Source organism: Anomalospiza imberbis, chromosome 21 (assembly GCF_031753505.1).
Source record: "Anomalospiza imberbis isolate Cuckoo-Finch-1a 21T00152 chromosome 21, ASM3175350v1, whole genome shotgun sequence".
In the NCBI taxonomy this organism is placed as follows: Eukaryota; Metazoa; Chordata; class Aves; order Passeriformes; family Viduidae; genus Anomalospiza; species Anomalospiza imberbis.
The window spans coordinates 2,820,489-2,845,749 of NC_089701.1; the positions used below are offsets into that span (position 1 = coordinate 2,820,489).

The window sequence follows — 25,261 nt, forward strand, 5'->3', positions numbered from 1 at the left end:
CGGAGCACTGTGGGGATTTAGTCCCCTCACGGACCCCTATGGGGCTGTGGTCCCCTCACGGACTCCTATGGGGCTGTGGTCCCCTCACAGACCCCTATGGGGATTTAGTCCCCTCACGGACCCCTATGGGGATTTAGTCCCCTCACGGACCCCTATGGGGATTTAGTCTCCTCATGGACCCCTATAGGGATTTGGTTCCCTCACGGACTCCTGTGGGGATTTAGTCCCCTCACGGACTCCTGTGGGGATTTAGTCCCCTCACGGACCCCTATGGGGATTTGGTCCCCTCACGGACCCCTATGGGGATTTAGTCCCCTCACGGACCCCTATGGGGATTTAGTCCCCTCACGGACCCCTATGGGGCTTTGGTCCCCTCACGGAGCACTGTGGGGGTTTGGTTCCTGCGTCGAGGGCTGTGGAGGTTTGGGACCCTCGTGGAACCATGTGGAGTTTTGAGACCCCCCTGCCATGGATTCCTGGGGGCCTTTTGTCTCCTCATGAAGCCCTGTAGGGGGTTTGGTCCCCTCATGGAGCCCTGTGGGGGTTTGGTCCTTGCATCGAGGCTTGTGGAAGTTTGAGACCTTCATGGAACCATGTGGAGTTTTGAGACCGCCATGGATTCCTGGGGACATTTTGTCCCCTTATGAAGCCCTGTGGGGGGTTTGTCCCTTCATGGAACCCTGTTGAGGGTTTGGTCCTCTCATGAAGCCCTGTGGACATTTGGCCCCCTCATGGAGCCCTGTGGGCCTTTGGGACCCTCATGGTGCCGGGTGGGGGGGTTTTCCCTGCCTGTGTGGTGCCATGGAAAGGCTTTGGGGTCCTCCAGGCTGTGAGGGAGTTTGTGTTCCTCAGGGAACTGTGTGAGGTTTGGGGATCCTCCTGGACCCTCGCCCACCTTCTCCACTCGTGCTTGATGCTGGTTTTCCAGTGACACAAACGTGCTGAGCAGGATGGAGTTTTCCCTGCTGGCGCTGGAGTTAGGATAGGATCAGGCCCTGAAGCTCTGTGGGTACAAAGCTGATATGGGAGATGAAAGTGTCTGCTGGAACTGACACAAACCATTCATTGACCTCATCTGGTTTTGCAGCACTTTTTATAGCAAAACCCAAGTCCTACAAGTCTTTGCAGAGACTCCACTGGGGTAAGATGTGTCCCTGTGGTTCTGAGCATCCCCTTGGCATCCACAGCTTTACAGCTCCTGGAAAAATCAAGGAAAAGTGTTAGCCCTCTTGAAATAACCTTGTTCCCTCAGCTGTCTTTGGATTCACCACCAGAGGTTGCGTGCTGTTCCCAAACAAGCTCTCACCAGAAAAGGGAGGGCTCACTGCACTTTCCCTACCCCACAGCAGCTTTAGGGCTGGGAGCAGGAGACGGGCTCCTTCTCTAATGAGAGCTCCCAGCTGGCATTCCCTACGGCTGCCAGGCAATGACATCTCAGAGCTGGTCTCATGATTCCAGCTAATGCATCAAAGAACCCTTATTGTATTAGCATCTCCACACAGCATTAGCTTAATCCCTGCTGCCGGTGTCCTGTGGGCTGTTCAGGGAGCCTTGCTCCAGTTCCATGCCAGCCAACATATGCCTGGGAACTCACCGAGACCTTTGCAGCTGAGCAGACGCTGGGCTCGGAGCAATGCTGTGTTATCCTCATGACTTTTCACTTTTGATGACATGGGAAGAAAGTCCCTGGTGATCTGTCACTGGGGCGTCTCGCGGGCTGATCCGCGGAGCTCATAAACGCTGGCTGACGTTGGGAATGAAACGTAAATTCCGGCAGGGCTGCAGTGCCGGCGGCAAGCGGAGTGAATAGATCCGGCGTGGCAGCGTTGGTGCAATGCTCCATGTGTGGGTTCCTGGAGGAGCTTGGCTGCCATCCCCTTCTCCCCACGCTCTCCAGCATGTTATCTGGAGTAATGCAAATGAAACGTTTAGTATTAGTCTGCAGCTCAAGGAAGGGGAGCGCTTTCTGATGCCAGATTAGAAGCCAGACATGGGCCTGCCTGTGAGCAAGCAGAGCTGTCACACAGAGTTATTTCATGAGGCGGGCGGTGGTGCTGCCAGATGACGACAGCCCGTGCGTTAGCATTTTCATAACAAACTGCCTGATGGAAGAAGCCCGAGAGCCTCTGCCCGCTGTGCAACACAAGGATCACCTCATCACCCTGAGACATGGCCATTTTGGGGTAGAGGCAAAGGTGACCCCATCCCTGTCCTCCCGAGCTGCAGCAGCCAGGATGAAGCAGTTCCAAATTCTCAAAAAGTCTTGGTTTGCTAGATTGTGTAGTGTGTTTTGCATATTTAAACTACTGACTGGATTATTTAAATGTAGTAGAAGGGTATCCTGCAGGTAGTGTAGCTGAGCGGGGCCCAGAATCCTTGGCAGGAGCAAGAACACATCACGTGCCAAGCAGAAGGGTCCATGCAGCATCACTGCTGGTGGGATTTCTGTGCCTGGATCCATGAAGAGCCATGAAGCTCAAAGCATTCCCCTTGTTTTACAATAATCTGGCTGTGTTGTTTTATCTTTTATTTGCCTAAATTTATTGCTTCCCTTGGCAACAGCATGTGACCTCCCTGTGGATGACTAGCTTCTGACTGGAAAACAGAGCCAGGGAGAACATCTCCCACATATGGATAAGGGAAGAGAGGGAAAGCACTTGGAGGAGTGGGAGGGAAGGAGGGGTGTGTCCATCTCCTGGCTGAGCAGGTTGTAGAGCAGCAGGAGGCTTGGGGCTGGGTGGGTGCTTGGCAGGACCCTCTGGAGATGCCGGCTGTGCCGAAGGAAGGCTGTATTTATGGAGAATCTCAGCCATGCTGCCTCGCCCTGCCTCTGCTCATGGCTCCCCACAGCGCCTCTGGCAGCTCTACCCATCTGCCTGCTTCCCTTTGCCTCCTGCCAAGGGCCGTGTGTTGAAAGCAGCAGCTGGGTTTGGTGATATTATAGTGGGGGGGAGGAGGCAGCAACCAGCCAAACATCCTCATTCGTGGTCTTTTCGTGGCACGCATGTGTGAGGCTGGGAGCCCTCACAGGAAGGGCTGACAGCACAAAGCCGTGGGCTGGGCAAACCCCTTGGCACCTTGTGCTGGGTGCTGCCCAGCAGCCTCCATTGTCAGGGGCTTGGGGACAGTGAGGTGATCCACACATCTGCTAGAACTCCTTCCAGACCTCTCTCAGTCTGTCCATCCACTGATCTGTCCTCTTCTCTCTTCACCTGCCTGAATTAGCAGCTGACTTTGGGAGATGTGTCAGAGCCTGGTGTCACCGTGTGTCACCTCTGTGTAGCTCAGGGTACACAGGACAGTCCAGCATCACAGTCCAGCTGATGTGTTTACCCTGTGTAACACTCCCATACGAGCAGGGCTGCAGGCTGGGAACCTGAACCTTTTTTTGCATCCATAAGCAAGGCTGCCCCAAGGGCTGACATCACTGGCTGGCATCAATTTTCCTGGAAGTGTTGCCCTGGCAAAGACAGAGAAGAGGTTTGCCCTGGTGGGGAACACCAGAATCTGCTTTGCGAGGATGGTGCTAAGAGCAGTTTTTGCAAAGGATGTGGGTGAATCTCATTTCCCTGTTGCCTAAAAGGGCACATGGGAGGTGAAATTATCATGCTGCTCCTTGTGTGGGCCGCAGGGAAGCTCACGGTGAGCCCACAGTCGCAGGGGCAGAGCTTCAGCCTGATCCTCAGCCTCCACGCTGGCTCCTGTTGCTCCATGGCCACAATCCCTGTGATTGCTGGGCTCCTCAGTAATCACACGTCAGCACTCTGGTGACAACAGAGTAAACACTGGGGAGGAACCGGCTGGTGACTCAGCGTGGTTTCAACGTGAGCGCTGCGGCTCCCTGCTCACAACAGAGCCTTGCACAAGAACCAGAAGCATGAGATTGTTAAATGGCCTGGCAGGCACAGCCTCCACTGGCCTCTGGAAAGGCAAAGAACCCAAAGGACTTTGACTCTGGGAACATGCAATTGAGAGAGAAACGTGTTTTAAAAGGCTATTAAATAATCTGAACCTTCCTTCCTTCCTGTAACCTTTACTCACCTACGAGTAACTCTATTGGAAAAGTAAGACATAATCTGCTGGGATGTTCACACCAGCCAGGTGTGGATTTAAATCCATGCAGGACACAAGGCAGGATGCTGATCCACAGAGGAATGCCACACCAGCACCCCGCAGAGAGCCAGGGCTATCAGTGAGGCTGAAGATTGGTGTTTGCAGAGCCAGTGCACATCAGGCAAGGATTGCAGCACCACCAAGCCCCCCAGCACTGGCTTTTATTCTTTTGCTCCTGGTAGACTTTGCCAAAAACAGGAGGTAGCAAAAGCACAAGACTTCCAGATCTTACTGTTGCATTTACATTTGAAACCACAGGCTGGAAATCCCCCTGCACCTCATGGTCTCTGCACTATGCTCGTAAATGAGGGTGTGCCCAGTACAGGACATCTTGTCTGGCTGCAGCTCTTGAGCTCTTTCAGGCACAAGGATGTAAAATTGGAATTTTTTTTTTTTTTCAGGTTGCAATACAATTAGGCTTTCTCCCAAATGTCATGTGTTAATAAAGGAAATTAAATTGTTTCTGATGGATTTTGTGCTGGTGGAAGGGACTGAGTGGTTGACCTGGAGACTGATGGACTGAGCAGGGAAGGCAGAGCTGTGAACCAAGGGCTTCTCTTGGTGGACAACCTGGGACTGGAGAGAGGTTTGTTGAATCTCCCACGTCAGAGGTTCTCAGCTCAGGGAACCCCTGCTCATCATCAGCATAATGTGTCCCACCTGAGCTGGATTCCCATAAGGAGTCCACCTAGGCTGGAGTCCTGTAAAGAGTCCACCTGGATTGGATTACCATAATGAGTCCCACATGGTCTGGGTAGCAATAAGGAGTCTACCTGGTCTGGATTCCCATAACAAGGCACACCTGGTCTGGGTTCAGCTGGTGGTGCTGAGCTCTGGGTGTGTCTCCAGGGTTAGACTGCCAGGTGTTTATGGGCTGTGTACACACCTGTACAACCTGAGCCAGCAATCTCATCCCCTCCTCTCCTGCAGCCCTTGATCCTAGTGCTGTGGCTGTGTGGCTGTAATTACAGGAACGAGGAAGATCCTGTTTCCCTGGGGATCTGCAGTACTGACCACTGCAAAGTGGGACACTGGGGCTCTGGGAGTCAAGGCAAGGTGTGCCCAGAAAGGGACGCAGATCTCCATCCCTGCCTCCCAAAGGACATTTCCCTTCCTCTGCAGCATCCCACAGCACCTTCTGGGTGCAGGCCCTGTTTGCTGAGCCCTGCTCTCTCCTCAGGCTGAGTGTGGCATTCCTGGGTTGCCAGACCTGCCAGCACTGTGCCGCAGGGTGTGCCAGCTCTGTGGCACCCAGCAGGACGAAAGGGCCTTTGGGTGAAGTCCAGGTGTGCCACTGGTGTGCGTCACAGGGCTGCTCCTGGAGCTGAGCTCAGCCATAGGCAGCGGCAGCACCTCCCCAGCCCCAGATCACCCCGAGGCCGCTGGTTGCTCTGCTGGTGCCAGAACCACCACCTTTGAAGATGATCCCATCCTCCTGCTCCTCTGAGCAGGTCTCCTGCCCACTTCTCTGCCTCTCCAAGGGAAAATGGGCTCCAGCACCTGCACAGACACTTGCTGGGGCTGAGCACAGGGGTTGCTGGAGAAGGAAAAAGGCATGTTACCACCACGGAGCAGTGGAAATGTACTGACACTGTTGGGCAGGGCGGGAGGGAGCGGAGCAGCCCGGGGTGCTTGCAGCACAAAGACTGTTTTTCTTGTGAGCAACTCCAGTCTTGCCACAGGAATTAATCTGGGCTCGGGCTGAGCTCACACAGAGCTGGATCCCGGAACAGGCTGCTGGGATTGGCTGCACCCCGGCCAGGCAGCAGCTTTGTTTAGTAGAAGCACAACATGAAACCAGCACCCAGGTCTTTGGGCGTGTGAAATCAGTACCCATCTCTTCTGGGGGTGCCTGTGTGGGAACAGAGGGTCTGGGCAATTGCTGGGTAGGATGCTAGGGTACCTGGAATTGGATGCCACAAACTCCCCAGGTGCTGTCCTCTCATTGCAGAGCCCTGCTGGAGCTGCCACTGTGTTGCAACTGGCTCCTCCAGGTGCCAGAGTCACCAGAAAGTGAATTCTTTTTCTCCCTGGAAATAAACCACACACACCTCAGTGGGCTAAAATCCACACGGGGAATATGTCTACATGAAACAAACAGTTGCTCTCTCTCGGTTTCCTCTGTTATTGATTAATGCCTCTTAATGACTCTGACCTCAAAAAATCTTGTAGCTGCCGCCTGTCACAAAAGATCAATGGAGCAGCATTAGCAGGAGATAGAGGCAAACTGTCCCAGGTGAGCTCTCTGCCGAGGCCAATCTGGGAGCAGCACAATCAATAGTTCAGCATGACCTCTCCCTCTCGCTTGCTTTTTTTCTCCTTGAGCTGGTTGGGCAATAAAGTCTGCTCTGAGCTTTCACCAGGACTAGATTATAACTATCCAAATTGATCTGATCTGTAAAGGATAAAAGGGACTCTTAAGCCAGCTGTCTGCACTGGCAAAACTCAAGTGGCTGAGCAGACAGGGTCAGACCCTCATTAATTCCTGGATGCTTGGGACCCTGCTCATGCCATGCATGAAGGCTGGACCACAGTGCTGGAGGGAGTCAATTAGTCATGACAAATCCAATCTGACTTCTCCCCCAGAGCTTTCCCAGTCAGTTGCCTGTGCCTTTTCACAAGTGCATCGTCATTGAAGCCACCATGCCCTGTCCCTCCCATGCTCTCTTTGTGATACCTCCTTGTTTTTCTTATTACCCTTTCTCCAGGGAGAAATTGTGTGGAGGAGAGAGAGCCCTTTGTTGATTCACACACTGGGAGATGCTGCAGTGAGCAGAGGTGTCCCAGGTGAAGCGTGCGACAGAGGAGGTGAGGGGGGGGTCTCCTTTGCTCACACAGCCACTGCCTTCTTGAAAACCTTCTGCACATCAACCCTCCAAACTGCAGCCTCTCTCCTCACTGAAACTGATACTCCTGGAAGATGAATGTTGACTTAAAAACCATGTCCAGAGCTGCTCATCCCACCTGTGCATCTCTGTCTTTTCTGAGGCCAGCTGAGCTCCATGCCTGCTCCAAGGAATGTCTCCCTGGCCAAGCTTGACTTTGGGAGCCAAATGCCTGGGGTGCAAGCTGTGCCCTGGCTCTCGTGTGGAGTGGCTGGGGGCTGGCAAGGGCTGTCCCTGGGCACTGGTGAGGGAAGAATTCCCTGGGCTGTGTGCCCCAGAGCATGACCTGATGAAGAATAACTCCATGATCTAAGCCAGTGCAGGGATCTGCTTGCTCAGCCCCCTTCTCCAAGCTCCTTTGCAAGCTCCCTTTCCTCCTTGGCTGGGAAGCGCCCACGGTTGGCACATGATGAAAATCCCAATGAGAGAAGCTACCCTTCCAGAGCCAGCACCGAAGGGCTCCCAGCCACAGCCACCACCCTTTGCCTTTAACCCCAGCACTGCCTGCAGAGCCCTCGGGCTTCCCACTCTTCCACCTCATAGTTCAGGGCCAGGGACATCCCTGGGGTGTCCCCAGCCCAAGGGGATGGTGGTGAATGAAGGGTGAGACCCCCAAAAAGTTCCCAGCAAGCCAGGAGCTCTGTGGAGGCTGCAATCCTGGTCCAAAGCATCCAACAAGCCCCAGCACCCCCATTCAAGCCCCCTTAACTTCTTAGTGCTTAATTACAAGTAGCAGGGATTTGGAGAGGAAGCGGAGGGGGCGAGCACAGGACAGATTGGAGGGAAGATTGTGCAGGGGGTGGCCGGGCTGTCAAGCCAGAAACACAAGAGCTGATTAGCATTTCTAATTATAAACGCTGCGCTGAGCCCGCCAGGGCCCGGCAGGCAGCAGAGGCAGCTGACGGGCTGTGCGGAGCCAGCTGTGGATGCCACGCAGGAAGCGCGGGCGATCAGCCTCAAATCCTTCAAAGATGCACGGAAAAGAGCATTAAAGCCTGGATCCATCATCTCCGGAGCTGCGGCGCTGCCTGGGAATGCCGGGTGCCATCGCAGCCTGCCCGGGGCAGAAATCCCTCTGCTTTGTGGCCATGGGACTGATCCTGATGGCAGAGAAGAAGGGAGTGAGCATGTGCCCTTATTTTGGTTTGGGGTCCTGCACCCCCCTGCTGACCAGCAGCTCTGGGCACTGCCAGTGATGGCATTGGGCTGTCCCCAGCTGTCACCCAACTCTGACATCCCACCCAGAAGAAGATGGGCAGCTCAGGGTGCTCTGGAGGGGACACGGGGATGGGTGGCTGGAGGTCCCTGCTCACGAGTCAGGGTGCTCTGCACTGCTGTCAACTCTGGCTGGAGATTATTTACTCCTTATCATTTAGTCAGGTAAATATTGTGGGCCAGCAAATGGCCGCTGCAGGGCTGTGGCTGCCCCGCGAGCTGCCATGTCCCGAGGGCACGATGCTCTTGGCGATGTGCCCGCAGAGCCACCGCCTGGCAGGGAAGTGATCAGAGGCCAGCGCGCGGCACACTGCGGGCTTAGCTGGGATTAGCAGGGCTTTGACCAGGAGAAACTGAAGCGACTTAATCAAGGCAGGGAGTGAAAGAATTCCCAGGGAGGAGCTGAGCATTGGTTGATCCCGGCATCTTCTGGATGCTGACAGCGCCTGCCGAAGCATTTTCCCCACCTCCGAGCTACACAGCTCTGGGTGCCTGCCTGATGCTGGAGCCCATCCTGGCAGTGCCAGGGGAATTTTGGGGAGGGGAGAGATGCCTTGCACAGGGGCAGCAGCCCAGGCAGTGCATCCCTGGTGCCAGGTGCCTGGGATAGAAACCTGATATGGGCACCATGAGGAGAGATCTCGCTTCCCTTGTGCGTTGGGTATCATCACACCTGCAGAATTTTTATTACTCTTATGATTGGATTAATTAATAATTCAGTGATAACTGCTCATTAGGCATCCTAACAATCAATACTAATCACTTAATTACTTGGCATATTACAGCTTGGGATGGTCTGCTCATTCCTAATTAGATTCGCTGGACAATCCACCCCTGAATTTTGCAGAGCCCCATAGCAGAGTTCTGTGGATTTCAAGCCACCTTCATCCCTGGCCCAGGTGTGTAATTTCCCATCTCCACCGAGAATTCTTCCCCCACTCTTGGCCTCCAAAATCAGAGTTCAAATCAGGAGCTGCAGGAGCAGGGTGAGCAGGGAGCATGGAATGCATCCAGCAATGCACCTTCCTGTCCCTGCTGTTTCCCAAATTATCAACCCCACCATCAAAAATAAATCTCAGAGGCTCTTCTTTTTTTCCTGTCTTAATTAACATTAAAAATAAGAACCTGCCAGAGAATCATCCTGGCTTCAGTGGGATGGTAAAAGCTGCCTGGACGGGGGCTGTGGGTGGCCGAGGTCCCGGTCCCTGTCACCGCTGCAGGCAATGTCAGCCCAGCCCACACAGAGGTCAGGGCACAGCACTGGAGCAGCAAGGGACCTCTTCGGGGTTAAAAGCAGGCAGCAAGCACGCTGCAGGATTTGGGAGGTTTCAGGCAGTTTTGTGTGATGCTCCTTATTCATCACCATTATTTGGATTACTCTGGCAAAGGCTTTTGCTCATTAGGCCCTGATTACTCAGTGCTTGGCACTCACACTGAGCGGGGATCTGGGCTCACAGTGACCAGCTTCTTTTCAAAGGTCATTTTAAGCCAAATTCAAAAGGAAGGAGCAACCTGAGCCATGAAAAGGGGGCAAATGGATAATCTGAAGATTTGCTGATAGCAGGCAAGGAATTATCTTAACAATGCCCTCGTGACTGAGTCTCCCAGATAATTTCCCATCATATTATTTGCTCTCTGTCCCTCTAGGTCTAACTTGCCTGTGCACACAGGATCCCCCTGGATGGGGCCGTCTCTAGCCTATTGGACACAAAGTCTTGCCATGAGGTTTCCCTGCCTGGCCGCAGTGCAAACAGGGAGGACCAGCCAGTGCTGCTGCTGGGCTTCGGGGTGGGGAAAAGACACAGCAAGGAGGAGAAGGAGCGGCAGTGATGGCAGGACTCAGGCCTGAGAGGCTGCAGCCTCCGAGCTGTGCTCGCAGGTTACCTGCTATGGGTAACAAGGAGGGAGTCTGGCCGTCTGTCACCCAAAATGGCTTTGAATAAACCTGGAGCTGCTGTGAGTGCTGGGGGCCAGGTGGGATCAGCATCTCCACAGACCACTCCCTGCTCTGCCAGGATCATCAACCAGGGCTTGGAGAGCCCCTGTGTGGTGGGGTGAGCCTGGGGATGGGATCCTCGAGTGGGTGGAACCCCGGAATGTGGGATGGGCATGGGGATGAGATCCTCAAGTAGGATGCGCGGGTGGATGGAACCCCCAGGCTGTGGCATGACACCCTCGGCTGGGATGCCCAGGTGCGGAGCGCTGGACTGGGCTTGACCCGGCGGGGCCGTGCCGGGCAGGGCAGCAGCCCCCCGGCTCCCCGGGCTGCGGCGGAGCTGCGAGCGCCGCCCCCACCTCCCGCACCGCCCCGCGCCGGGCGGAGCCGCCGAGCCCCGCGGGCCGGGCCGGGCGCTGCGGCGGAGCGAGCGGGCGGGCGGCGCGGCTGGGCCCCCCTTCCCCGGGACCCCGGCCCCCCCCGGCCCCGGCGGCGGTGCGGGGGCCGCGGCCGCCCCGGCCATGCCCCCCGGAGCCTGAGGCCCGCGGCCGCGGGGCGCCCGCAGCATGCGGAGGATCCGGCGGCTGGTGCATCTGGTGCTCTTCTGCCCCTTGTCCAAGGGCCTGCAGGTACCGGCAGAGGGAGGATGCGCCGCGGGATGGAGGATGCGGGCTCGGGGATGCGCCGGACCGGGGGAATGCGCTGGGATGGGGGTACGGGCTCGGGGATGCGCTGGGATGGGGGTGCGGGCTCGGGGATGCCCATCTCCGCATCCTGGCACCGGCCGTGCACAAAGGGACGCTCCGCCTCGGTTCGCCCGACGCCGGTGCAAGGAGCTGGGGGCCGGGCACCGGCACCGCGGGGGTCTGGAGCAACACCCGGGGCCGCAGCGGTTGCATAACCCGCGCCGCGCTCCGCCGTGCTCCGCCTGGGAGCACCGGGGCAGCCCAAAGCGCTGGGTGAAGCCGCCGATGCAGCAGGGCAGGGATGGCTCCTTCCTTCTCTTTCTTTATTTATTTTCTCTCCTCTTCCCATCCTTGAGCTTCCGAGGGGCCGGGCACCTCCCTCAGATCTCCAGGGATGCTGGGGCCAGGGATGTCAGGGATGCTGGAATGGGTTTTTCTCTGCAGCCGTGGGATGAGAAAGCCTGACTATGGCAATGATCCTGGACCAGAGGGGTTATCCCGGAGGGGATGAGGGGATAGCCGGTGGGCAGAGGGTGCTGGCAGGAGGTGGGTGCAGAGCTGGGAGTGCTGTGAAACAACCCCCGTGTTCCCAGGGCAGCCACAGGGATGGAGCAGGATTTTGTTGATGCTGCATCCATTTTGCCTTTGAAGTCAGCCCCAGCCCAAAGTCACTTTCATATCCTCGAGTCACTCTAAAACTAAACACAGCAACTCTCACAGGGCAACACCCTTCAGTGCAGGGAAGGCAATGGGGAGAGAGACCCCTGTGCCTTGAGACTGAGGTGCTGGAGGAACCCTCAAAATCCAAAACCCAAGCAAAGCTCAGGGGAACCTCTCATTGAAATGCATCCCCCACTCCCACGTTTCTTTCCACCGTTTCGGGGATGATGAAGCCAGAGCTCCCCATGCCATGCTCAGGCCACAGTCCTGACTTGCTTCTCCCACAGGAACATGATGGATTCTAAGTCAGAATAAGCAAAAAGTGACATTTTGGCTATTCCAGGGTTCTCCAAGACATATCTCTAACAGGAAGTCCCTGGAAGAGCCCCTTTGCTAAGGGCAGGGGGCCTCACGCACCCACCCTGGGCAGTTTGGGGGGCTGCCGTGCTGGGGGCATCTCAGGGTCCCAGTGTGTCTGACTTCAAGGCCATGAGCTGGTTCTCAGCTCACAGGAGCAGCCACCCCACGCTTTGTCTTTGCCAAGTCCTGGCTGTGCTTGGCTTCTCTTTAATTTAATTTCATGTTAATTAGCGGTGCCATTGCTTCACAGGCAAACTGGGCACCCTGGCCCTATTCACACTTCAGGGTTTCCAATTAACAGGAGAAATGTCATGATCTCGAGGCAGACCTGCCTGCTCTCACCCTCACTGCCCATTCCTGTGGCTCCCAGAGCCCTGACAGCTCTTGGAAAGGGGCTGAGGAGGAGCATTTTGGAGGTGGGGAGTGGTTTTGGGCTACAAGACCCAAGTGATGATCCCTGGCAGGTTTTAAAGGTGCTGCACCCACTCAGATCCAGACCTATCCCAGCATCAGGTCGTGAGGAGGGTTTGGAGGTGGTCAAAGGCCAAGGGTTGTGTAGAATTACCTATAGAAATGGGATGGAAGGGTTTGTTTAGTGCACGGATTCACTCCCTGCCCTTTGGAACTGCTGGGATCTGCTCCGTTACACGAGCCAGGTGAGCAGCCTCTCTTGCAGGAGGCCAGATGGCAGCAGTGCTGCTGTGCCAGGGTCAGGGGGAAGGACCAAAGCCAGCAAAACAAAATCCTGCTGAGAGCTTCCGAGTCGTTTGCACAGAGCATCACCCGTGAGCTCCCAGGTTTGTCACTCACCCACTCCCACACGGGAACTGCTGTTGGGAGCTTCCCCTGCCCGTGGAGCTTTGTATAGGGGGGGTTCTGCTGAGAGGGGTCCCCCCAAACAGGAGCAGCGCTCTTGCAGCCCCACTGGGGTACCCCAGGCTTGCATAGGGCAGGAGAGTGGGAGGATGTGGCCACAGCTCCCAGGGAGGCACAGCACTCAGCTCCTTGCAGCCCAGGCTGGTAATCCCCCTGCTTTTAGGGAATTTTAAGTGACCTACTTGCAGCAGGAGTTGCATAAGAGACTGATGAATATATATAAAAAAGGCTGAAGGTTTCCCCAGTGCTCAGGTCGGTTTGTGTGGCAGAAGCCATCCTTGGCCAGCTGCCACTGCCCTGGGCAAAGCCCTGCCCTTCAGAAAGGGTTTCAAAAGCATTTCCTTTCCCTTGCAGGGCCGCCTCCCGGGCATCAAGGTGAAGTACCTGCTGGTGGTGTGGCTGGGCATCTTCGTGGGCAGCTGGGTGGCCTACATGCACTACTCGTCCTACTCCGAGCTGTGCCGCGGCCACGTCTGCCGGATGATCATCGTGAGTGGCAGCACAGCCCCGTGGCTCCTTTTTGGGGTGCTGGGCTGGGGAGGGCTGTGGGAGCCTCATTTCCATCCTCCCAAACCCCAAAGCTGGGAGGAGCAGCCCTCCTGGCAGCTGCTGCCCTGGTGCTGTCCCTGACATGGCACGGAGCTCGGAGCAGGAGGGGTGACCTTACGCTGCCAGGGTGACAGGGAAACAATTCCATGAGATGTCAGAGGGAAGCAGCCAGGGCAGACGTGGGCAGATCCACATCTGTGCAGATGAAGCTGCAATGTCAGGGGCAGGGAGCAGGATCCGTGGGCAGGGACAGCATCGCACCAGTCCCCTCTGGGCTCTGCAGAGCAGGAGGAAAAAGGGAGCACTCAGTCCATGGCACCTGTCTGTGACTGCTGAGGAGCCCTAAGGAAAGAAAGCAGCAGAGCTCTGTGTGGCAGCCTGGCTCTGTGTGTTTTGCCTGGCTGGGGTTTGCAGTGTGGTGCACGTTCCGTGTTCCCCATGGCAGGGTGCCCCAGGAGTGCTGTGTGTGCCCCTGGCATGGGAGTGGGTCTCAGCCCAGCCCAGGCGAGGAGGGGGAGCTGGGCTGTGTCAGAACAAGCCTCGTTGATCAATCCCTCAGCAGAGAAGGGAGGCAGGAATTGCCATAACAACAACGACGATCGTTTAATTTGATTTTCTGCCTGACTCCGACCGCGGGGTCTTGGGCGCTAATTCCTGCTCGGAGCTGGGGCTTCCAGGCACCGTGTCTGGCCGTGTCCCCTGTGAGCAGGTCCAAAGGTTAATTCCCATCCACAGCAGAAAAAAAAAGGGAAAAGATGCAGTGAATGTCTGCAGCTCCAGCTTGCAGCCCTGAGGCTGCCGTGCCCTCGCTGAGGAGCTGCAGAGCTGCAGCCTCTCCTGCCCAGGGATGTCTCCAGCTCTAGCCTGGCCACAGATCAGAGCCACTGTCTGTCCCTGTCCCTGCCACCCCTGGGACTGGGGCCAGCCTGGCTCACAGCAGGGACTGCTGCTCTCCTGAGCTGCCTGAGCCTGTGCATCCTCACCCAACTCCATGCTGCCCTCTCCTCCAGCCCAGGAAGTTCTTCTAAGCCCCTGGATTTGCAGCAGCAGCATCCAGGAATAAATCCCTGAGATCCCTCCTGCAGCACAGGGGTCCCTGCCAGCCCAGCCCCACCACACCCATGGCACTGAGCCATCCCTAAGGGCCAGTAGAAATCTGTCCCTGCTGAGCTCCCCTCTCTCCTTGCTCTCCCCAGTGTGACCAGTACAAGAAAGGGATCATTTCTGGCTCCACGTGTAAGGACCTGTGTGAGGAGCGTGGCCTCCTGTTCCAGCACTGCCTCTCCTCCTCCCCCAGCCAGCAGGTAGGTCTGTGCCCCCAGCCATGCCAGGGGCTGGGCACCAGCACCAAACCCTGTGCATCTCCCCCTCTGCCCATCCCAAACCAGAACCCAGCTCCCTCCACCTGCCCTCCCCCTCCCTGTGCTCCAGGTTTACAGAGGGCTCTGGAGGGACAGGGAGGTGATCATCAAATGTGGCATCGGGGAAGCCCTGAGGGCTGACAGCCGCCCGGACTCTGTGCCCAGGAGGGATGTGGTGCTCTTCGACAAACCCACACGGGGAACCTCCATGGACGAGTTCAAGGAAATGCTCCTCAACTTCCTGAAGGTCAGTGCAGGGCCCTGTGGGATCCCACAGGCTTGGGATGGCTCCTGTGAGTCAGAAACACCAACTGTGTTTGTCCTTCCCTTTGAACGAGAGCTCCTCCTGCCCGTGCCCCCTACCCAGTGCTGGGTGCCAGTGCCAGGCACTGGTTTAGTGGAGGAAATGAGTTCTTTTCTATGAGATTTCAGTAGCAGCATCCCTGGAGGTGGCTGTGCCACAGCTGTGGGTGGCATCTGTGCTGGGCAGAGCTGATTTGGTGGCCCTGGTAGTTACCCCTGTTGGGGCTTCTGCAGCAGTGGTGGGGTAGCAGCTCTGGCAGGAGGCTCTAGAGCAGCCCTGAGGCTGGTAAAATTCTGCTGGAGCTGGATCTGCCCACACATGGTGTAGCACTGGATTTTCTGGAGCGTCACCATTTCCTCCTCTCCCCAGCTCAGATCTTTGCTCCCACGGTTCGGTTTTGTGATGTGACACCCAAACATGAAGAGCTGTGAGGGTCTGATGCCACTTCTTGTCCTGTTTGCAGTCCAAGCTGGGGGATCAACCATCTCTTCCTGCCTTGGTGAGCCGGATCATCACCATGGCAGACGTGAACCGTGACGGGAAGGTGTCCCTGGCAGAGGCCAAATCCATCTGGGCGCTGCTTCAGCTCAATGAGTTCCTCCTCATGTTCTCCTTGCATGAGAAGGAGCACACGGCCAAGCTGCTGGGGCACTGCGGGGACCTTTATGTCACCGAGAAGATCCCCCACACATCCCTCTACGGGGTGGATGTCCCCCCTTTCCTGCAGTCCCTGCTGCCTTCCATCGCCCACCAGCTCATCCACCAGTGGTTTGCGCCGGCCTGGCCGCGGCGTGCCAAGATTGCCATCGGCCTGCTGGAGTTCGTGGAGGAAATCTTCCATGGGACCTACGGGAACTTCTACATCTGTGAGAGCAGCCTCAGGAACGTGGGCTACAACGACAAGTACGACTTCAAAATGGTCAACCTGCGCAAGGTGGCGACGGAGATGACAATCAGAGGCTTCCTCAAGGGCCGGCACTGTGAGCAGAACGGGGACTGCACCTACGGGCGGGACTGCACGGCCACGTGTGACAAGCTCCTGAAGCAGTGCAAGAGTGACGTGGTGCAGCCCAACCTGGCCAAGGTGTGCGGGCTGCTGCAGGACTATCTGCTCTACGGAGCTCCCCTGGAGCTGAAGGAAGAGCTGCAGAAGCAGCTCCGAACTTGCATGACCCTCAGTGGCCTGGCCAGCCAGATGGAAGTGCACCACTCCCTCGTGCTCAACAACCTCAAGACCTTGCTCTGGAAGAAGATTTCCAACACCAAATATTCCTAACGGGGGAAGCACGGCCCTGGAGTTTCCAATCTGTGAGCTTGGAGCGAGGTCCAAGGGCTGAAGGCCTGTTTCTCCATCCTCTCCCCCCCAGGAAAAACACCCTGCCCAGGGAGTTCAGCAGAGCTGCAGCCCCTTCTCCTTCATGGAAAACCAAGCATCATGACTTGCACCACCCAGCAGGATCAGGGATGGGTCGACAGGAGCAGAGCTGGGACACGGAGCTGGGCTGAGCAGGCTTGGGGGAGGAAGCGGACACGGAAAGGGATAAGGAAGCAGAGCCCAGCTGGATGCATCAAACTGCTCCTTGATGAGCAGGAAAGCAGAGCAAAGCGATGGGAATGAATCATTCATGCTGTACTTGTCACATCTCCTTTTGAGGAACGGCTCTGATGTAAATAAACAGCTTTTACGTGAATCACACCCGTCCATCAATAGCCAAACAGCAGCCTGTTAAGTACCAGCTTGTTTGTGATCTAAAAAGGAGGAAAAGGTAGATTTCCCCTTTCAAAGTCTCTCCTTAAGTGTCTGAGTCATCTGCCATCAGCTCCAGCTGTCACACAGGAAGCAGATCAGCTGTCTGTTGCACCGTGGAGAATCGTGGCAGTCCTTTGGTTCCGTTTTTAAGTGCCTGACCCTGCCGGTGATGCCGTGAATTGTGAGAGGCTCCCCCCAGCTGCTCCTGCCCCCAGTCTGGAATTGGCAGCACAAGCCATTCCCTCACGTGTCCGCTCTGGAAGCGGCCGAGGCCAAGGATGGCTTAAAGGCAAAGGGCTAAACACGAACCGTTGTGACCCCTTGGTGTGCTCGGGTGTCACTGCCCACCACACTCGAGCAGGGATAAGCCAACTCCTCCGTTTAATTCTCCAAAAACTAAGCTGGGCTTGCCCTGCAGAGGTTGAAGGTTAATACCAGAATAATCCAGTGCTTCTCTCATTATTAAAATGAATTTCCAGGCAAAGCTTTTAGCAGGTCTCCAGACATTTATTTTTTTTTGGCTGTGTCTGTGCTCCCAGGGCTCCAACCATGGCCGTTTCCTTGAAATGCTCAATTACAGCAATCTTACAGCTCTGGGCAGGGAGGAAGAGCTGGATAAACTCCCCCAAGGTTGCTCTGTTCCCAGCACAGCCATATCCCTGCTGCTGGAGCACATGCTGCTTCTCCTGCCAGCAATTCCTTAGGGAAGTGAGCGTGCAGCTGGTGTGCAATCACAAAATAAAAATGCACCTGACACTGCAGCACCAGGGCTGCAAATTTAGGAGCCCTTTGGGGAGAAAGATCAGGATTTCCCTTCTGTTGGTTCTTTAGGATCCTCATCACCTCTCACTGGGCACGTTTTGGTGTCAGGGGTGCCCTGTATCCAGCAGAGCTCACTCCCTGCTGAGGAGGGGCCTCTGAAATGTGATTTATCCATGGAAAAGGTGAGCACGACCAAGGATTCTGTGTTTGAAGGGTTCCTCAGCCTGGATGGGGTATGGGCACTGCTGAGGTCCCGTGTGCAGCTGCAGGGGAGGGAAAGGCAGGGTTGGAATTTGCTGGAATTCAGGAACTCCAGGCTCCTCATCCCTTGTCCTGCATCCCCATGGCAACAGCTCCCCTGACAAATCCATCTCCTCCTGCCACTAGCAAAGGAGTCCAAGCCCCTGCCAAAACCCCTCTCCTCAGGGTGGCAAAAAAAGCCATTTTCCATCCTTCCCTCCATTGTTTACAGCCACCCTGCTGCTCCTTCCCCTCAGTGCTAGAGCACCTGGAGAAGTGGAGGAAAACAGCTGCCCCAACATCAGAACCTCTAAGTGTTAAAGAGGCGGCCCCTGTAGCTGAGACCTGGCCCTGACATTTAACTGAAATAAAGACACTTATGACAACAATTGTTCCATTAATGCACGCCCCCGTGGCCCTGCACACTCCCAGGGATTCTGCTCATCACTAATAAAAAGCACAAAGTGAGTGCAGTTTACAAACCACACCAGGATACAGGAGAGAAATGAGTCAAGGCAAAGTTGTTTTACACTCAAATTCCTCTAGATTCCCCACAGGAGATGGAAAAAATGTCAAGACACTCCAAGACTGGCAGTCTGATCCCACGGGATCCCCTTTGTGGCCAAGGGAATGGAGGGAAAACCTTTTAATTGCTTTTAAACAATCCTAAATTCTCATATCCACAAAGTCTTACATCCTAGAATGGTTAAAAAACAGCATTACTTGGAGTGCTACGAACACACAGCATAATCCTTTCAGTCTTGTAGGTGGCATCTTTATTTAGTTGTTTTTTTTTTTTTTTTTAATTTTAAATTTAAATCCTTCTTAACCATGCAGAGAAAACACAGATGATCGAGTTTTAGGAATCTCCAAACCATCAGACGTGGATGCTGCCAGCCAGTTCTCAGTTGCCACGTTTGTCAGACATTCTGCAGCTCAAGGCATAATCTGCAAATAAAAAAATAAGGCCCAGGATGTCAGAAAAATTGAAAAACAGGCAAGAATAGGGAGCAATATAGTCAGTACTAATGAGCTAATTAACCCCTGCCATCCAGACTCTGCTGCCCTCGTTGTCTTTGGATCGTCCCAAGATTTTTCACATCCCAGAGGAAATAAAGATGAAGTAGAAAATGAAGCCACATTTTAAGGCTGTTATCAGGGTTCACAAGGAAACTTTTAGGCAGGGATTTCCTTCAGTCCAGAAGGACATGGCACAAATTTAGGAGAAGCTCTTTGGCATGACATCAGAAGGGCTTTGGAAAAATATCTGGCTGGGGGAGTTTAGGAAAGGGATAATTTAAGAGCAGGATAGCTGGAGCCTGCTCTGGGTCATTCCATAACTCCCTAAAATTCCAAGATGAGTTTGCCAACCTCAGTGCAGAGCCAAGCTATTAATAGTGCAGAGAAAAAAAATCTGGGATTTTTCCAGCCTTTAAAGCCATGGGATAAACCAGTCCTTGATGATGAAGGGCTGAACTATGTGCAGAGAGATTTTTAATTTCTCTCTAAACCACTTTCATGCAAAACATTCACGTTTTCCACAGCTGAGAGCCAGTTTTTCCTTCAGTAAAACAATATCCATGGCCCAGGAGTGCTGCTTGGGGAAGGGCAGTTCCAGTAAATGCCATCAGGAAAACGTTCATGGTTCTGCTGTGCCTCACACAGGGAAGTTCTAACCAGACACTCATTAGCAATCAGTGCCCACGCAGGACCCCTGGTGTGAGGAAAGCCTGATGAAAAACCCCAAACATGGATTGCAGGGTTAAAAGAAGTCAAGAAATTTAAATAGAAGAGCCACATCCCCAAGCATAACCACATCCCCACAACCTTATTAACATTCTTTTGCAAAGCCAGGGACTGTTGCCAATTAAAGGGTTCTCTTTGCACCACTGAGGCCCCTTTGGCCCTGTAATGGCCATTTAATGAGGTTCCCCCTTTGGCAGTGCAAAGCTCAGGGTCACAATCTCTGTGTGCCCAGAGCTGCTCTCGCTCGGTTTCTGGAGTCCCTCAAGAAGGGACAGTGACACACAGCACCATGTGGTACAGGGACACCCGTGCACAGGGCGTGGAGCAAGCTGGGATAGCAGGAGGTGTCCCTGACAAAGAGAAGGACTGAAGGGTAAGTGTCCATCCTCCACCATTCCCCATGAAAGGCAAGAGAGCAGGAAAAGAACAGAAGTGTCAGGTTGTTGAGCAATCCTGAGAGCTCACAGGGCTCAGAGCACCAGGGAAGACCTCACCTGTTCCTGTCTGCCACCAAAAGACACAGCCGTGGCACTGCAGCCACGCCTGCAACACGGAGCTGGGGCAGGGGCTGGCAGCTGCCAGCACTGCAGCTCACCTGGGCTGGGGCTGGCAGCACTGCAGCTCACCTGGGCTGGGGCTGGCAGCACTGCAGCTCACCTGGGCTGGGGCTGGCAGCACTGCAGCTCACCTGGGCTGGGGCTGGCAGCACTGCAGCTCACCTGGGCTGGGGCTGGCAGCACTGCAGCTCACCTGGGCTGGGGCTGGCAGCACTGCAGCTCACCTGGGCTGGGGCTGGCAGCACTGCAGCTCACCTGGGCTGGGGCTGGCAGCACTGCAGCTCACCTGGGCTGGGGCTGGCAGCTGCCAGCACTGCAGCTCACCTGGGCTGGGCTCCTCCGGGTCTGCCTCAACTCAGGGCTGCCTCTGGAAAAGGGGAAAAATACATGGACAGCCTTTAGTCATACCCCAAAGGCTGGTTACACAGGTACTGCTTCACTGGCAGCAGGAATTGAAAGGAATAAATTAACAGCACAGATGTGGCAGGCACGTTCTTCTCTCTCTCAGGATTTTTTCATAGAGGAGCACAGAGGGAAGAGAAAACTATTTCTATTTCTACTCCTCGTTTTTCCCATGTGGAATGTGTTTGGAGAATTGTTTACCTGGGGTGATTGCTTGGTTGGATTCTGGTGAGGATTGTCTGAGCCTGATGGCCCATCCAACCCACCTGTGGCTGCACTCTCAGAGAGGGTCCCGAGTTGTGAGTTATAGTAGTTAGAAAAAGTGGGTATGTAGTTTTAATATCTCCTTTAAATAGTATATTAATGTATTATAGTATAGGTACAAAAAAGAAATCATTCAACCCTCTGAACTAAAGTCAGACATCATTATTCCTTCCCACCAGGTTCACCTACATTTACAATACACAGAAATATTATTTTTTGATAGGATGAACGCCCAGTGTTGCCACGTGGTTTTACAGATCACTTCCACTTATTCTTCTGTAACACAAGTGGCACCCACAGGATCACAAAGCCACGTGCAGCCTGTGCTGCAGAGAACAGAACCTCCCCCTCTGGAACATCCAGACCTCACATTCCAAGCAGCTCAGAGTTGGTTTTCCCCCAGTCTCCTCTGAGGCTGATGAAGGATGTCAGGCTATCAATCACTCTGAGTGCTCACGGGGTGCAGAACAAACGAGCGTAGAACATAGCCTGGGTCTCTCTTGCCACTCTTTGACACAAAGATGCCACAGCAGTCATCTCTGCAACGCCAGTGGCAGCCTGGGGGGAACAAATAACCCCAAAACACTGAAAAAACTCAATTATGTGTGCATGTCCATCCCTGCAAGTGTTCAAGGCCAGGCTGGATGCAGCTGTGAGCAGCATGGGAGAGTGGAAGGAGCTCCTTCCAATCCAAACCATTCCATGACTCTTGTTGTATTTAAAAGAAGATTTTATCGCCTATTTAAAAGCAGTGCTGCACAGGAATTTGCTGCACGTGGAGATACCACATGTAACTCTCCACTTACAGTTAGAAAGGAGGCCGAAGCTTGCCTGGGCAGCCTTTTTCTGAAGGATCACCCTTTATTTCTGAAGTCACACCATCCTGGTCACTTCATTTTTTTGTCCACTGCCAGGCTGAAGAAGAAAAACAAAGGGAAAATGCTGTTAATAATCACCTAATAACCCTTTTTTTTGGTGTGAAACACGCCATTTAACTGAAAACCAGAGAATCAAAACAGTTAAAAGAAAGATACCTACTGAAGATTCATGTTAGCTACTGAAATCTTTGAAAACATTTTCCTGAAAACCTGAAAGCCCTACATTTTCTTCCCTTTTCCAGTAAACCTTATTTAAAAAATACACATTTGCGTATGCTTTATATTACAGCTATATATATAAATAACACGCCATAAAATATATTCGGCTCACAATACACGGATATCTCACTAATACCACATTAATGCATTGATTACATACAGGTGTTTTGCTTCTAGCGCCCTCCGTGATTTGCGGGATGTGCAGCGCACGTGGCAGCCCCCGGAGCCCAGGGAGCCCCGGGGCCGCTCGGGAGCGCCCGGGGCTGAAGGGGAAGGGCCGCTCCCCAGCCTCACCTCGCTCGTGTCCTCCCGCCGCAGCCGCGCAGCGCCGGGGCCGGCGGGAAGCGGCAGCGGCCCTGAGGGAGCCTCGCCAGAACATGGCGGGGGGAGGCGCAGCTGTGGCGCCGCCTCAACCAGCAGCGGTTTCCTGCGCCTCAGGGACGCAGGGCTTCTCGCTGGCCCCGCCGGGAGAGGCCGAGGCCGGTCCCGGTCCCAGGGCGGTCCCGGTCCCAGTGCCGGTCCCGCTGAGGCCCCGCCGCAGCTCCGCTCCCGCCGCCGCTCCGCTCCCGCCGCCCCGCGCCCGCCGAAAGGGAGGTGCCCTTCCCACCTCCGGCTTATATAGGGCGGGAACGGGCGCGCGTGCGCGCCGCTCCTCCGCCCGCGAGCGCCCCCTGCCGGGCGGGAGGACCCAGAGCCGGGAGAGGACACGGGGTGGGACAGGGGACACGGGACACGGGACACGGGACACGGGACACGGGACACGGGACACGGGATGGGACAGGGGACACGGGACACGGGACATGGGACACGGGACAGGGAACAGGGGACACGGGACATGGGACACGGGACACGGGATGGGACAGGGGACACGGGACAGGGGACACGGGACACGGGACACGGGACAGGGGACAGGGGACACGGGACAGGGAACAGGGGACACGGGACAGGGGACATGGGACACGGGATGGGACACGGGACACGGGACACGGGATGGGACACGGGACACGGGATGGGACAAGGGACACGGGACACGGGACACGGGACGGGGGACACGAGACACGGGACACGGGACACGGGATGGGACAGGGGACACGGGATGGGACAGGGGACACGGGACAGGGGACACGGGACGGGGGACACGGGACGGGGGACACGGGACAGGGGACATGGGACACGGGATGGGACAGGGGACACGGGACATGGGACAGGGGACATGGGACACGGGACATGGGACACGGGACGGTGGACACGGGACGGGGGACACGGGATGGGGGACAGGGGACACGGGACACGGGACAGGGGACACGGGACAGGGGACGGGGGACAGGGGACAGGGGACACGGGACAGGGGGCATGGGACACGGGATGGGACAGGGGACACGGGACAGGGGACAGGGGACATGGGACACGGGATGGGACAGGGGACACGGGACAGGGGACATGGGACAGGGAACAGGGGACACGGGACGGGGGACACGGGATGGGACAGGGGACACGGCACACAGGATGGGACAGGGGACAGGACATGGACCCCTGCCCAGGACTGCTCTAGGGCCTCCCACAGAGACACGAGGCTACTAAGGGATGGATATTCCTTTTTGTAGCTGCTCCTGGAGTCCCCCATGTCCCGTGGTGGCAAAGGTTGGGCTCCCAGTGTATCCTGGGACAAAGTGGGGACCCTCCAACCCTCACTGGGGACCCTCTCACCCTGCATCAGCCACCTTGAAATGTCCCCAGCTTGGGGACATCCTTTCTCTCTCATTGCTGTGACTGCCCTGGCCAGACTCCCCATCCCATTCCCCTAGGGAAAAACCAAAGAAAGATCAGGGGGATAAATCCCTTTATTTGCTACGAACAGACACAAGATAGAAGCGGTTTCAGGTGAGATCATGAGCTCGGGAAAGCCACAGGACAGCGGCACCTCCCCGCAACAGCGACAAACTCAAGGACAGGAGCAGGGGCTGGCCTGGCTCCATTTTCCCTTTTGCACTGCTCTGGACAGTCTTTTGGAGCTAGAGCCCCTCGGTGGCTGTAACCGCTGTGGGGTCACCGTGCACAGGACTGGGGTCCCCACCCAGGCAGCCGGTGCTGGACGCAGAGCCAGTCCCGTGGAAGTGGAGCAGAGGCGCCGAGCCCATCCCCGGGGCTCTAATTGCTCTCGGCTTTTCTCCGCAGCTCCTCGATGGCCTCGCTCTGCCGCCTCTTGTCCTTGGCACGGATGATGGTCATCCTGAAGAGCTTGCAGTAGAGCTCCACGGCCGCGGGGCTGTCGTCATTGCCAGGAATGGGGTAGGTGATCAAACAGGGGTTGCAGTTCGTGTCCACCACCCCAACCGTGGGGATGTTCATCTTGGCCGCGTCGCGGATGGCCACGTGCGGCTCGAAGACGTTGTTGAGGGTGCTGAGGAAGATGAGGAGGTCGGGCAGGCGCACGCCGGGGCCGAACTGGATGTGGGCGTTGGTGAGGAGCCCGCCCTGCCAGTAGCGGGTGTGCGCGTACTCCCCGCACGCCCGCGCCGTGCTCTCGACCAGGTGGCAGAACTGGCGCCGGCGGCTGACGAACAGGATGATGCCCCCGCGGTAGGCCACGTGGGCCGTGAAGTTGAGGGCCAGCTGCAGGTGCTGCATGGTCTGATCCAGGTCGATGATGTCCTGATCCAGGCGGCAGCCGAAGATGTAGGGCTCCATGAACCTGCGGGGGCAGCGGGAGGGCGGCACGGGGGACACGGGGATGGGGTGTGCAGGCACAGAGCGTTTTGGGATGTGGGGCCCCACAGGAACCATCCCACGCTCCTGCACCTGGCTGACAGCAGAGGTGTTCCCTGCAGAGAGCCCTCGTACACAGCGTCTGGCCCAGTGTCACACCCTCTCAGTGCCCACACTGGGGGGATCCCCGTACCTGCCCTGCGTGGGCAGTTCCAGGCCCAGACCAATCCAGCAGGTGTGGTCTGGGGAAGCATTCCTGATGTCCACAAGCACTGGATCACGAAAAGCATCACTCACCTGTGCCGACATCCCTTTTTGTGGCCCAGGTGCACCCGAGCATTAAAGAGATCTTTCAGGGTGAAGAGTTCCTTCACGCTGAAGAAGTCGGGGTGGCCGAGAGGCTCGGTCAGCAGCTTGTCATCATCAGCTGAGAGAGAGAAAACAAACACTCCCTGATTTAAGGGGGGACAAGCCGGGACTGCAGAGAGACCCCCGATGCTGCGAGGTGACACCGCACGGGCATCGCTCAAGGGCCGGGGTGCACGGCAGCACTCACCGCGGGGCCGGCTGCCTGCCGGGGCCGCGGCCGGGACCGGGACGGTGCTGTAGAGCCGCGGGGCTGCTGCGGGACAGAAACACGCGGGTCACACGGGCGGGCCGGGGCGCTCCGGGCCGGGCCGGGCCGGGCCGCGCCGCTCACCTGCCCGCAGGAGCCGCGGCACCGCCATGCTCCGAGCCCGCCGCAGGGCACGGAGGAGGAGGAGGAGGAGGGAAGGTCAGCGGCGCTTTCCG

The 25,261-nt window shown here is 56.1% G+C and overlaps 2 protein-coding genes, 2 long non-coding RNA genes and 2 other non-coding genes across 16 annotated transcripts; 1 reads left to right on the forward strand and 5 right to left on the reverse strand.

Annotated features, from left to right (window-relative positions):
• Nucleotides 1-933: 933 nt before the first annotated feature.
• Nucleotides 934-2,989, reverse strand: LOC137486103 (uncharacterized). The gene is made up of 2 exons (XR_011005576.1): nucleotides 1,601-2,989; nucleotides 934-1,198 (listed from the first exon to the last, which is right to left on the reverse strand). It is a non-coding gene; the product is annotated as an uncharacterized lncRNA (long non-coding RNA).
• A 7,561-nt stretch (nucleotides 2,990-10,550) lies between these two features.
• Nucleotides 10,551-17,186, forward strand: DIPK1B (divergent protein kinase domain 1B). The gene is made up of 5 exons (XM_068211086.1): nucleotides 10,551-10,778; nucleotides 13,086-13,220; nucleotides 14,477-14,584; nucleotides 14,712-14,888; nucleotides 15,409-17,186. The coding sequence occupies exons 1-5, from the start codon at nucleotides 10,716-10,718 to the stop codon at nucleotides 16,219-16,221; spliced, it is 1,296 nt and encodes a 431-aa protein (XP_068067187.1). The 5' UTR covers nucleotides 10,551-10,715; the 3' UTR covers nucleotides 16,222-17,186.
• A 1,270-nt stretch (nucleotides 17,187-18,456) lies between these two features.
• Nucleotides 18,457-22,340, reverse strand: LOC137486105 (uncharacterized). 10 transcript variants are annotated; one of them, XR_011005583.1, is made up of 6 exons: nucleotides 22,058-22,340; nucleotides 21,473-21,581; nucleotides 21,037-21,224; nucleotides 20,287-20,367; nucleotides 19,938-20,038; nucleotides 18,457-18,645 (listed from the first exon to the last, which is right to left on the reverse strand). It is a non-coding gene; the product is annotated as an uncharacterized lncRNA (long non-coding RNA). The 10 variants fall into 10 exon arrangements; XR_011005579.1 differs by having other exon boundaries at nucleotides 21,032-21,224; XR_011005581.1 differs by lacking the exon at nucleotides 21,037-21,224.
• LOC137486429 (small nucleolar RNA SNORA17) lies at nucleotides 19,875-20,009 on the reverse strand. The gene has a single exon (XR_011005729.1). It is a non-coding gene; the product is annotated as a small nucleolar RNA SNORA17 (small nucleolar RNA).
• On the reverse strand, nucleotides 21,091-21,224 carry LOC137486428 (small nucleolar RNA SNORA17). Its single transcript, XR_011005728.1, has one exon. It is a non-coding gene; the product is annotated as a small nucleolar RNA SNORA17 (small nucleolar RNA).
• Nucleotides 22,341-23,581: 1,241 nt separating the features above from the next.
• On the reverse strand, nucleotides 23,582-25,234 carry MRPS2 (mitochondrial ribosomal protein S2). Of its 2 annotated transcripts, none has more exons than XM_068211732.1 (4): nucleotides 25,170-25,234; nucleotides 25,026-25,088; nucleotides 24,767-24,896; nucleotides 23,582-24,455 (listed from the first exon to the last, which is right to left on the reverse strand). In XM_068211732.1, exons 1-4 carry the CDS (start codon nucleotides 25,195-25,197, stop codon nucleotides 23,912-23,914), a joined length of 765 nt encoding a protein of 254 aa, XP_068067833.1. In that variant the 5' UTR covers nucleotides 25,198-25,234; the 3' UTR covers nucleotides 23,582-23,911. The 2 variants fall into 2 exon arrangements, with proteins under 2 accessions (XP_068067833.1, XP_068067832.1); XM_068211731.1 differs by having other exon boundaries at nucleotides 25,026-25,091.
• Nucleotides 25,235-25,261: the final 27 nt, after the last annotated feature.

Bases quoted from the DNA above. Each gene is read 5' to 3' on its own strand.
- MRPS2 (XM_068211731.1), bottom strand. From the start codon at position 25,197: ATGGCGGTGCCGCGGCTCCTGCGGGCAG. The intron at 25,092-25,169 runs GTGAGCGGCGCG...TCTGTCCCGCAG, and splicing joins GCCGCGGCTCCTGCGGGCAG to CAGCCCCGCGGCTCTACAGC. The intron at 24,456-24,766 runs GTGAGTGATGCT...CTGCCCCCGCAG, and splicing joins AAAAAGGGATGTCGGCACAG to GTTCATGGAGCCCTACATCT.
- DIPK1B (XM_068211086.1), top strand. From the start codon at position 10,716: ATGCGGAGGATCCGGCGGCTGGTGCATCTGGTGCTCTTCTGCCCCTTG. The intron at 14,585-14,711 runs GTAGGTCTGTGC...CCTGTGCTCCAG, and splicing joins CCTCCTCCCCCAGCCAGCAG to GTTTACAGAGGGCTCTGGAG. The intron at 14,889-15,408 runs GTCAGTGCAGGG...TCCTGTTTGCAG, and splicing joins TGCTCCTCAACTTCCTGAAG to TCCAAGCTGGGGGATCAACC.